The following is a 12,494-nucleotide window of genomic DNA, read 5'->3' as shown; positions in this document are numbered from 1 at the left end:
TTCTCCTAAATTTCCTGGCCATACCCAAGCTTCAGTAATTACATTCTGCCTACCTAACTCTTATTTGTAGTTTCAGTCAAATGTAGAGATATTCTTAGTATTATTTAGTTGGTGGTTACAGGAAACAGTATGGACTCTTCTGTTCCCTAACAGCCGGTGCATTAACTCCTAAATTCATTTGACAGGTAAAATCCATTGATAAAGAATAGACATTCTGCAGAGTTGTATACATTTTAGTGCCCAGGATCCTTATAGAAATCCATAAATAATCATTGATAATGACAACACACTTGTTATTGGAAAATCATAATGGGAGACCTGATGATTGACTACAACAGCTTTAGCGTTTCAGCTCAAATCAGTAAGTACAACTGAGTGCTTACTAAAACACTGGTTAGGTACTATGGAGAATACAAAAGAATCCTGTAAGCTTGAGAAAATAAATATCCATGAAACAACTTGAGAATAATACAAGACAGTGTTTAGTAAAATGGTGGATTGTGAGGTATAAATGTATAACTAATGTAGAAATTCAGAGCTGAAAAGACCATAGTAGACTAGAATAGGACCAGAAGGCTTTTTAGTTGATGGGAGTTGAACTGAATGTTGAGGGATATAGAATGTGAGGTAGGGAAGAGAATAGGGAAGCTGGCGAAGGTATTCCCGGTAAGAGAAACAACTGAACAGGAACACAAAGATTGTGTGATGAAAGTAAGGTGGCAGATAAGGATTTTTTTTTTTCCTTTTTGTCTTTTTTTGTGACCGGCAACGGATCGCAACCCTCAGTGTCGCGCCCGTACTGGACCAGGGACCGGCCACGGGATCGCAACCCTCGGTGTTGCTCCCGCCCCTCGCTCAGCCAGTGAGCGAACCGGTCTGCATGTGGGATCCGAACCCTCGGCGGGAGCGCCACCGCGCTTCCCAAGCGGTGCACTATAGCAGTACGCCACCGGGCCGGCCCCAGATAAGGATTTTTAAAGAGAATAAATGGAAGATAAGGTTGAATAAAGTAGTGATAGGTAATAGAAAGCCTTGAATACAGAACTCTGTACCATGCCATCCTTCATAAGAAGAAACTAGAAGAAATTTCTGCCAACCACTAAAATACCAAAACTTCCGCATATACAGACTCATTTCACATTGGTGTCATGACGTACACTTTTCTGTATCATTGTATTTTTGTTTTAAAATAAAACAACCAAATATTATCACCTTGAGAAATTGCTTATGTATATTCCTGATATGCTTCCATTCCAAATACTATTTTAAGATTTTCTTCTGAATTCAACGTCACATAGGTTGTACTTAGTATTTTTTTGACTCTTATCTATCCAGTCTTTGAAGTGACTCACTCAAATGACTGTAAGAAGCTCTTAGGCATTCCTGTGGGCGGCCTGAAGAAATACATATGACGGATCTTCAAAAAGTTCATGGAGGAATTCATGTTGTATTTTAATTCAGTTTTTCCACAAACTTTTTGAAGTATTTTCGTATAAGCTGAGGGCACTTTTAATCACATTTCTTCTATCTTCTTTAAAATAACTGAGTCAAAGCTTAGGGGAAGGAAGTAGAGCTGAGAGAGTGGAGTGTCCATGTTGGGACTAAGTAGTCAGATAAAGCATTGGTAGCTGCTACTGTGTCTCCACAGATGACCCAGAAAAACTATTCTGGGGTAAGCATAGGTCAAGAAATGCTTCTGTTACTGAATCAACGATTCTAGTTGAACATCATCTTTACCAACATCATCATCTTTTGTTCAAGAGGCTTCATGCAGTCTCTCTTGTTTATTTTCCATAGGGGGTGTTGCACTCTCATGCTTCCATTTCCTTACTTTACCAGACAGCTCACCTCTTCCGTAGATGGCTTTAAGATAAATAAGAATAAATAGCATTAAATGAAATAAATGTCTGAGTAGCTATGGAGAACAAAGTGAGAACAAGGAGCCTATTCTTCCCAGAGGAATGGAACACCTCCCACTAATGAAAAGAGGAGGTCCCAGCAAAAGAGCAGGCAATGTTCAATCTCTTTCATTTAACCTTTTGCAAATATTTCACACGATTTTCTTTCGACACACCCGTAAAAGCTTCCCTTACTTTCTGCTCCCTCCCCACTTGCAACTATCAGCTGTTTGAGCTCTGCTAATCACAAGGGTGAGGTTCAACTGTAGAAAAAATGTTGTAGCAAGAGGAATTTACCCTTTTTGACCCTTTCCTTTTCTTTGCTGGCTACTCTAATATAAAATGTCTATTGTTGTAAAGCCAGCAATCATTTCCCCCACTGGTTAAACCCACCCAGTGCTTATGGCAGAAGAAAAAAACCCAAAAACTAAATTACCATGGTGGAAAATAGCTCATCAGCAGCCTTTTGTGAAACAAATGAGGCCACAGTTTTCCCTTTTCTATAATCTGTCCTTACTCTTGGGATCAACCATGCTATATTGGACTTTAAATGGTTTTCTGTACTTGCCCTCACTTGGCAAGTAGATCTTGAAAGCATTGCTGCATACTGTGGATGGACTCCAGCAGTCCTAACTTATTCTTTTGATGTATCAGAATGGTTTCTTTGACTCCTACAGAGTACCCATTGAAAAATGTCTGCTTCTTATGTACTTACTTTTGGACAAGTGGATAACTGGCATCGTGCTCCACTGATTGTATAGGACTTGCTTTTTGGTAGCATTACTTAAGAAGGATGGGGGAGGGGAATGTGTCTTGTTTAAAAGACAATTGTGACATCACTTTGCATACTCCTAGGTTCTGGTCTGGTCCTATGATTAAGTTAAACCTAAATTAAATTAAACCCACCTCTCTAGACAGAACTCAGTATAACCCAAAATGTTAATGTTTCTGTCCTTTACAAGTGAAGGCCAAACTGTTTTCCCTGATATGGTTTAAAAACTTTTTCCTACAAAATATACTTTTGCTTTTTCTTTCTCGCAGAACATTAAGCTAAAGCATAAATGCATCTCTTATAAAAATCACCTACTGTATACCACTGAGATGAAAACAAAAAACAGATGATCTGGTCAGATTTTAAATGATCGTGAGATTCCAATTATATGAATAAAAGAGGAAAAAATAGCTACTTACCTGAAATAATGAGAAATAGTTTTATTAAAGAATGGGTTGCTGGGGGCCGGCCCGTGGCTCACTCGGTAGAGTGCGGTGCTGATAACACCAAGGCCATGGGTTCGGATCCCATATAGGGATGGCCGGTTTGCTCACTGGGTGAGCGTGGTGCTGACAACACCAAGTCAAGGGTTAAGATCCCCTTACCGGTCATCTTTAAAAAAAAAAAAAAAAAAAAAAAAAAGAATGGGTTGTTTGTTGAGATAATATATTCCACCCAGCTACTTAATGGTTTATTATGAGAAAGAATGGGACGGATTTTGATATTTATAACTATTCTTTAATCTAAGAAATAAATTTTTATTACTGAAGCAGTATTCAGATTTCTAATTATTAGTAATGGATTTTACTACATACTCAAAAAGCATGCAAAAACATACCCTTTACATTGGTATAGATCAATGATTATCTCTGGAGAATGCTCTGAAGCATTCATGATTGAGTTAATGCCTATTAATCATGTAGCCATGGCTACCTCTCATTTTTCTAGAATTTCTTACATTTTTAGATAGCTAAATAAAACTGAGGTGGTCAGGTGAAAAACACTTATCAGGAGGGTAAAGAGAGGCAACAGTGGAATTTAGGCTAAAGAAAGCAGAAGGAAGAAGAAAAAATAAAAGCAGAGGACGTCTCTGCTTGAACATCTCTGATGTAAGGCCAGAAGGTTTTGCAGATAGAATTCTGCATAGAGTGAACCATGTCTAGGGGGCATTCCTGCATCTTTATTATTTTTTAGGAACCATTTTTAAACATTTAATTCTATAATTACCCTTATGAAGGACAATATTTGCAGAGACTAGAGTTGAGATTCTACCTATAGATGTGTAATACTCATATCTGTGGCTAGATCTGCAGGGCTCAGGCCCAATGTATTCATGGATTAGGAATATGGCAAACATGTAGTTTTGAAAATCCAGTTGATTATCTCTACTACTGCTATAGGATAGAATATCCTTGGCTTATTGTGTGGATTTTGGGGTGTAATTTTCTAAAATGATGTCTAAGTAGAAGATGTCATTGTATGTATGGCTTTACACATTGCTGTACATTGTTCTACAGAGGGTTTGTGTCTCTTTACATTTCTCTTTCAGAGCTTTATTCTAGTGGGAAACTGCCATCTGGATTTATCTGTACTTCTCAGTGCTTCAGTTTCCTTACCTGTAAAATGGGCAGGATAGTAGTACTTAGTTCATGGGGTTTCTGTGAGGATTAGGTAAATTATTACATGAAGAGGACTTAGATTTGCAGAGGACTTAGATACTGCCTGACACTTAATAAATATTAGTGCTGCTTTCTCTTCTTATTATCAGTCCTACTTGTTTTGTTTTTGGTCTCCAAGGGACTTCTCAGACACAGATGAGTGAATTGTCTTTCTTTGCATGTCTGCCTCTTCGAACTGCAAGCAGGACTTTGGCATATGTGCTCTTGAGAAAGGCAGCTAGATATTACTACATTCTTAAAATAATAACAGAAGCTTCTTGCTACTGGAAAAAACCATTAGAATAAAAAAGAGACATATGTCCCTGCATTAAATATACATACACATGATTTGAAAATGTGAAGGAGCTAGGGGAGTGGCACTCCCAAGTTAGAAAACTAACCACATCCTCAGAACACAAAAACTGACTTTCCTATACATCCTATGTGTTTCTGCCTATCTCCTTAAAATATGAAGTGGCCTTCTGTCCTCTAGTACTTCACCTCAGTTTATTTCAATTTATTTTTTATAATAATTAATAATTAATACATGGCCCTCTGTATCTGTGGGTTCCACATTTGCAAATTTAACCAACTGCAGGTTCAAAATATTTTTAAAAAATCAGTAAAAAATACAACAATAAAAAGTAACACAAAATTTAAAATACAGTATAACAATTTACATAGCATTTACAGTGTATTAGGTATTATAAGTAATGTAGAGATGATTTAAAGTATACAGGGAAGTGTTTAGAGAAAAATTGGTAAATGGCCACAAAAGTTTATATTGTGTAATGAAAAAAAAAAATACACAGGAGGATTTGTGTAGGTTATATACAAATGCTACGCCATTTTATATCAGGGACGTGAACATTTATGGATTTTGGTATCCATGGGGATTCTGGAGCCAGTCCCCTGCAGATATGAGGGACAACCATTTTAATCATGTGTTCTCATGAATTTGTTTCTGCCAGTACTAACAGCAGCCTGTGGCTATAGTAATAACAGAGAAAGGGATAATGAGTAGATCCCAAAGTATGGGTCAGAAGGCCTAGGATTCAGTTATAGCTCTACCATTTACCATCTGTTTATTCTTGATTAAATCACTCAAGCTTTCCTCATCTGTAATAATTCTCAAATAATTATTTAATAATGTATTTGAAAGTATTTTGTGAATTATGACACTCTGATGGAATGTTAAGGTAGTGGTGTTATTATTACCAATGATAATATTAAGCATTAAGAGAGTGTCAGAAATCCTCCAAGGTTTTGGCTCGGACAATGAAGGAGACTTGGTGTGAAGGCAAGAAGACTAGTATAAGTGGAGCAAGTTCAAGAGATGGAAATAAACTAGATACAGGTAGGGCATGCTTAAGATACTCAGATCAGGGCTTTATTCATTCTGCAGAAAATATTGCATGTTTTGGTTTCTTGAAATATAAAATGATAGAGTTTTTGTGAGGATTAAATTAGACAATATATGCAAAGTACATAGTATAGTACCTAACAGCCAGGAAACTTTTAGCTGTTAGCATTAGAATGATGCTGCCATTTAATATCTCTGCTATTTTCTACCAATCACTCTAAGTTTATTTCCTTATTTTAAAAACAGAATAATAATCACCGGCTCACAGGAGTTTTCTAAATTGTAGCACGTAGCACAACACTTGGTATGTACAGTGTTTATTAAATGATAGCTGCTCGTAGTAGTAGTAGTCATAGTAGCTGCTGCAGCAGCAGCAACAATACTAGCTTTGTGCCTGGCACTGGGTTAGCACTGCGGAATACTGCATATTATTTAATATGGCTGGGATATGGAGGGATGAATCTGAAGGGGTAAGGAGGACATTACTATCATGATGTAGTAAGCATATTTGGAGAGTTTGAATTTTTATCTTGAAGGCAATAGTGAGCCATTGAAGGATTATTTTTTAATCAAAAGATAATATAATTGGATTTGTACTTTAGAAAAATCCCTCTGACTAAAGTTTAGAGGGTGGATTGGAGTGAGGCAAAAGCAACAAAGACGTTGCAAAATTTCATGTGGGAAATGATGTTTGTTTGAAGTACAGTTAGTGGCAATGGAGATAGAAGGAAATCAACAGATGTGAGAGAAATTTAGGAGTTGGATTAATAAGACTTAGTGATTGATTACATGGGCAGAGTTAGGCAGCAGCAGGATGTAAGAATGCTGACTGGCTGTGAAAAGGAAAAACAGAGATCAGAAATTTTTCTCTTTATCATAACTCCCTACCTAAAGCCTCTTCTGGAGACATATTGGAAAGATCTATATATTATCCTTCTTTAAAATTCATCCTAATGAAACGTTTTCTAAGTTGGGGGAAATGTATTCTGTCCTTACATTTATTGTGCTAAAGAGTTTACGGGGGATTCTTAATTTTTACCTGAAAAAAATATTAATATTTTTTCTCTTTCTATGACATATACTATGCTCAAGGATTGCCCCTAGCAACCCCACTCAGGGGTGTGTACAGTGGTCACTAAAACATCCCAATTCCACAGCTAGTATATTGATAATGGTAAATCAAAACCATCATCTTTCCTGATTAAGGACAGCATATATTTACTGAGTGCTTACTCAAAGCCTTCAGCTGGATCCTGGGGGTCAGGGGTAAGTGTGTGTGTGTGTGTGTGTGTGTGTGTGTGTGTGTGTGTGTGTGTGTGTGTGTAAAAAGGATGAAACAGAAATGGTGTAATTTTAAGGAGCTTATAGCCTGGTAGAGATGATAAGACATGTAAATAAATAATTTAAAAGAGGCCAGTGGTGATTAGGAGCACAAGAATTTATATATTGTACATCAATTTTTATGGTACTTAACATTAACCTTGTGTTCACATGTCTATCTCCTAAATAAGACTTGTAGCTCCTTGAGAGTAGAGACTGTCTCATTCATTTTTATATCCCCCCAGCTAGTGTAGTTCCTATAGGAGATCTGGAAATGTTTTTTGAATACATACAATGCTGTGGGTAAGCCCCTCACTTGTCTGAGAGGAAATACAGATTTTAATGAAAGGTCCAGACATGCAGGGAAGAAAGCTTGGAGGACTTCAGTCAGCCACCATGTTAAGTAGGTAACTTCTAGAAACACCTGGAGATGAGGTAAATAATAGGATTTGTGATACAGGAAGAAATCTGTTTCTTCACTGTGAAGAACAGACAGACCCAGTTCTAAAGAACAGTCAAATTCATTAAGTTTGTAACTGATGGACAGGGAAAGTTCAGAATTTTTCTGTGTAATATACCTTCACTTGTGACCATGTATTCTTAGTTACCATACTATAAGAATAGTTGATCTAAATCAACCCCTAACTTGCTTCACAGAGACAAGTTATTATGGTCTTCTAATAATATAAAACTTTTTTAGAAGACTGCACCCAGCAAGTAGGAAACCAAGGATTCCACATTCCAAAAATTAGCAGAATCTTATCACAGCTCAATGAGGCCAAGAAGAGGGAGGAATAGAGAAATAATCCACTCGCCAATAAAGGAAGAAAATAAGTTAGCCAAAGAAAGCAAACATTGGATTTCGCTCTTAAAGACCTTAGGGAAGAGATAAAAGTACTTCTCCTTAAAAACTTTAAAGGAATTTTATGTCTGATAGATTTTAGTGTTTATGTATATTGTATACCCAAACACACATTTACTTCAGGAAAGACCTTCCTCAAATTTTCCTCTGTCTATAGACCATCGTTATTCATTAGTATTTGTTTTATTTCCAGTGTACTCCAAAATGTGGTCCAGGATTCAAGCATCGGATTGTTCTGTGCAAGAGCAGTGACCTTTCTAAAACATTCCCAGCTGCGCAATGTCCAGAAGAAAGCAAACCTCCTGTCCGCATCCGCTGCAGTTTGGGCCGCTGCCCTCCTCCTCGTTGGGTGACAGGAGATTGGGGCCAGGTATGGCAGCTGGACTGTGTGCTCTTGCTGAAGTAGCACTTGAGACACACATCTGAGGTTACTGACTGGGTCATTATAAGGGCTTGAAAGATGAGTTACAATGATCACATAGAAATCTAAGTATGAGATGTGAGTGTGAACAACACACAAACTGTAGCAGCCACACAATGGACACACACACACTTAATCATGTTTCTCCCACACCTACATACTGTACTTCCCACTTTTACTTACTATTTGGATCCTACCATTTTAAGTTAAAATTGAAAGAGAAAGCCTAAATGGCCAGAGATTTGAAAAAGCTACCAAAACTTTGGATTCTGATTTCCCAGCTCTCTCAGCTAATCCAAACACAAATCAATTAACAGCAGTTTCTTAATTTTTCCACTTGCAAAGTAGAGATAATTCCTCTTAACCTCACAGGAAGGGTGTGGGGGTTTTAATTAGCTTGATAATGTAATACAATTGACAGTCTGTGAAATAATAATACTTATTCATTAATTGATTTATTTTTCACTGATGGACACTATGAATTGGGAAGCAAGTGTATAGGGCTGTTGGGATGTATTTTTATATTAGACTCATTTTCATTTTATGTTCCAATTTCTGTTTTTCCTTTCTTCTTTCTTATCTGCTTTTAAATTGTGTTGTCTTGCTGTAGGCCACCTAAATCCTATAGAAACAAATAGGTTTTCACCACAAAATTGGTAACTATGTGAGGTAATGCTTATGTTAATTAGCTAGATTTAGTCATTCCACAATGTACATATATTTCAAAACATGTTGTACATGATACATACATAGCAATTTTATGTCAATTTTTTTTAATTTAAATTTTTTTTAAAAGTTGGTACATTTGTATAGAAGGAAAATGAAGTATTATTCTTCTAAATGTTAATGAAAATACCTATTAAGTTACATTAAAAAATAATGCTAGTATTAATATGAAGTTACGATTCAAGGTGGCTGACTAGAGGTGCCCTGCTCTCACTTCTGACACAGAGAAAATCCAAAACAACAAATAAATAATCACACATTGAATAGAGTGTATAGGGAAAACACTGTAATTCAGGAAAATGGGAAGGAAGCCTCCGAGAGGCGCAGAAACTTGGGATGGCAGCATAGAAAGACAAGTGAAATACCTGACTGGGATTGGCTTGGAGCCGGAAGAGTCTTTATTGCAGGGAAAGGTTAAATAAAACAAAATCCCCAACAGTCTGTACTCCCACCACAGATGCCTGCAATCTTAGCTACAAGAAAGCACACAGCCCTTGCAGGCCATGAACCCGGTATAGAAAGCTGTTTGGAGCCCATGTGACTGCATTATTCCAGAGAGGGAATCATGCTGATCCCCCCCACCTCCATCCCCTGGGACCCAGGCTACTGCAGCATGGCACCATTTGGGGGTAGGGGGCCAACACTAGAGTGCATTCTGCCCTGGGGCCCAATAGCCTCCTCATTACACTGTGACTCTGGCACCTGAACCCATAGAGTGCTCTGCACCCCTAGGAACAGGTGGTCCAGCATGGTGGGGAGGCCATCTCCAAGACAAAGGGAGCCAATGCTTATACTCTCCAGAGCCTGAGAGCTGACCAGTCAGGGCCTTCTGCCACTTCTGTGGCCCTTCTCTTTTTAATGGAGTACCTGCATGCCTCTCCCAGGGGCTCAGAGGTCTGCCATGGTTCCAGTGAACCTGCCCAAAGTCACCCACTCTGGCTGAAGAGCTACAGAGCATCTCAGCATCTCTCTCAGGAGTCTGAGGTTCTGGAGGTAGCCCCAGCTATCCAATCCAGGGTTGCCCACTCAAGCTAAGGAGCTGCAGAGTGCCTCAGCACCTTTCCTGAGGACACAAGATCCTGGCCACACCCCCAGCAAGCCCATCTAGGGTTGCCCACTTCAGCTGAAGAGCTTCAGATGCCCCAGTGCCTCTCTTAAGGACCAGAGATCTCACCCACACCCCAGTGCCTCTCCCAGGAAAACAAGGTTCCTACCACAGCTCCAACAACCCCCCTCCATGGTTGGCCACTCAAGCTGAGGAGCTGCAGAGTGCCCCAGTGCTTCTCCCAGGGCTCCACAATTCCATCCATTTCCCATGCAACTCTTCCCACTTTAGTGGAAGAATGGCTAATTGCCACAGCACCTTTCCTGGAATACTGAAGTCCCAACTGCAACCTCAGTGACACCATCCAGGGTCGCTCATATCAGCTGAGGAGTCACAGAAGGAAGGCACCAGTGCATCTGGTGCCTGAAAAGGAATTTGAGATAACAACCTTAAGGAAACTCAATGAGATGCAAGAAAACGCAGATAGACAGTTCAACAAAATCAGAAAAACAAAGATCTGAATGAGAAAGTCAGGAGATATCATAAAAAAAGAACCAAACAGAAATCTTGGAACTGAAGAATTCATTAAAAGTAATAAAAAATATAATCAAGAGCCTAAGGAACAGGTTAGATGAAGCAGAAGAAAGAATTCCTGAACTTGAAGACAGGTCTTTTGAAATAACCCAGTCAGACAAAACAAAACAAAACAAAAAAGAATAAAAAAGAATTAAGAAAGCCTACAAGATTTATGGGAAAACCTTAAGTATACAAACATGTGCTTTATGGGTGTTGCAGAAAGGGAAGAACAAGGAAGAAGTATTGAAAATCTATTTAAGAAAATCATAGCTAAAAACTTCCCAAGATTGGGGAGAAATATGGACTTCCAGATCCATGAAGCTCAAAGATCCCCAGACAAACTTTAACCCCAACAGGTCCACCCCAAGGAACATAGTAGTGAAGCTATCCAAAGTCAAAGAAAAAGAAAATTCTAAAATCATCAAGAGAAAAGCATCAAGTCACCTATAAGGGAATCCTCATCAGACAAACAACAGATTTAACAGCAAAAACCTTACAGGCCAGGAGACAAGGGGACCATATATTCAAAGTGCTAAAAGAAAAAAAACTGCCAGTTAAGAATAGTACATGGTGAAGCTATCCTTTAGAAATGAAAGTGAAATTCTTACAGGCCAGGAGACAAGGGGACCATATATTCAAAGTGCTAAAAGAAAAAAACTGCCAGTTAAGAATAGTACATGGTGAAGCTATCCTTTAGAAATGAAAGTGAAATAGTGTCTTTCCCAGACAAACAACAGTTGAGGGAATTTATCACTACTAGACCAGCCCTACAAGAAATCCTTAAGGAGGTCCTATATCTGCAAGCAAAAGGATGATAACTACCATCACAAAAACACATGAAAGAATAAAATTCCCTGGCAGAGAAAATATGCAAAGGAGAAGAAGAAATTATTTCTTATCACTACAGATAACCACCAAACAGCAAAGGCAAACAATAAAAGAGGAAGAAAGGAGTAAAAGATATACAGAACAACCATAATACAATTAACAAAATGTCAAGAGTAAGGCCACACCTTTCAATAACAACTTTGAATGTAAATGAGATAAATTCCCCATTTAAAAGTTTGAGTGGCTGGATGGATTAAAAAACAAGACCCAACTATATGCTGCCTTCAGGAAACACTTCACTTGTAAAGACACACATAGACTAAAAGTTAAGGAATGGAAAAAGATATTCTATGCAAATGGAAACCAAAAAAAGAGTAGGAGTGGCTATACTTATATCACATAAAATAGACTTTAAATCAAAAACTATATAAAGAGACAAAGAAGGGCATTATATAATGATAAAAAGATCAATTCAACAAAAGGAAACAATAGTTGTAAGTACATCTTCACACAACATCAGAGCACCCAGATATATAAAGCAAATATTAATGGATCTAAAGAGAGAGACAAATCCCAATACAATAATAGTTGTACACTTCAACACCCCTCTCTCAGCATTGGGCCAATTATCCAGTAAGAAAATCAACAAAGAGACATTGGATTTAAACTGCACTAGAGACCAAGTGGACCTAAAAACATTTACAGAACAGTTCATCCAACAACTCCAGAATGCACATTCTCATCAGCAAATGGATCATTCTCCAGGATAGACCACATGTTAGACCACAAATCAAGTCTCAACAAATTTTTAAATGTTCAAATCATTTCTGGGGCCGGCCCAGTGGCGCACTGGATAGTGCGCCGCTTGGGAAGCGCGGCGGCGCTCCCGTCCGAGGGTTCGGATCCCACATACAGACCGGCTCCCGCTCACTGGCTGAGCGAGGCGTGGGAGGTGCGGGAGCAACACCGAGGCTTGCGATCCCGTTGCCGGTCCCCGGTCCGGTACGGGGGCAACACTGAGGGGT

The 12,494-nt window shown here is 38.6% G+C and overlaps 1 protein-coding gene across 1 annotated transcript in view; it reads left to right on the top strand.

Annotated features, from left to right (window-relative positions):
• The window catches only part of ADAMTS6 (ADAM metallopeptidase with thrombospondin type 1 motif, 6), a 292,310-nt gene that overhangs the window by 256,423 nt on the left and 23,393 nt on the right, over positions 1 to 12,494 (top strand). The window contains exon 23 of the mRNA XM_008567759.1: positions 8,067 to 8,243. Coding sequence (XP_008565981.1) covers positions 8,067 to 8,243 — 177 coding nt within the window. The remainder of the gene's footprint in view (positions 1 to 8,066; positions 8,244 to 12,494) is intronic.

Source organism: Galeopterus variegatus, unplaced genomic scaffold (genome assembly GCF_000696425.1).
Source record: "Galeopterus variegatus unplaced genomic scaffold, G_variegatus-3.0.2 Scaffold343, whole genome shotgun sequence".
Taxonomy (NCBI): Eukaryota; Metazoa; Chordata; class Mammalia; order Dermoptera; family Cynocephalidae; genus Galeopterus; species Galeopterus variegatus.
This window is presented reverse-complemented; position numbering and strand designations above follow the sequence as displayed.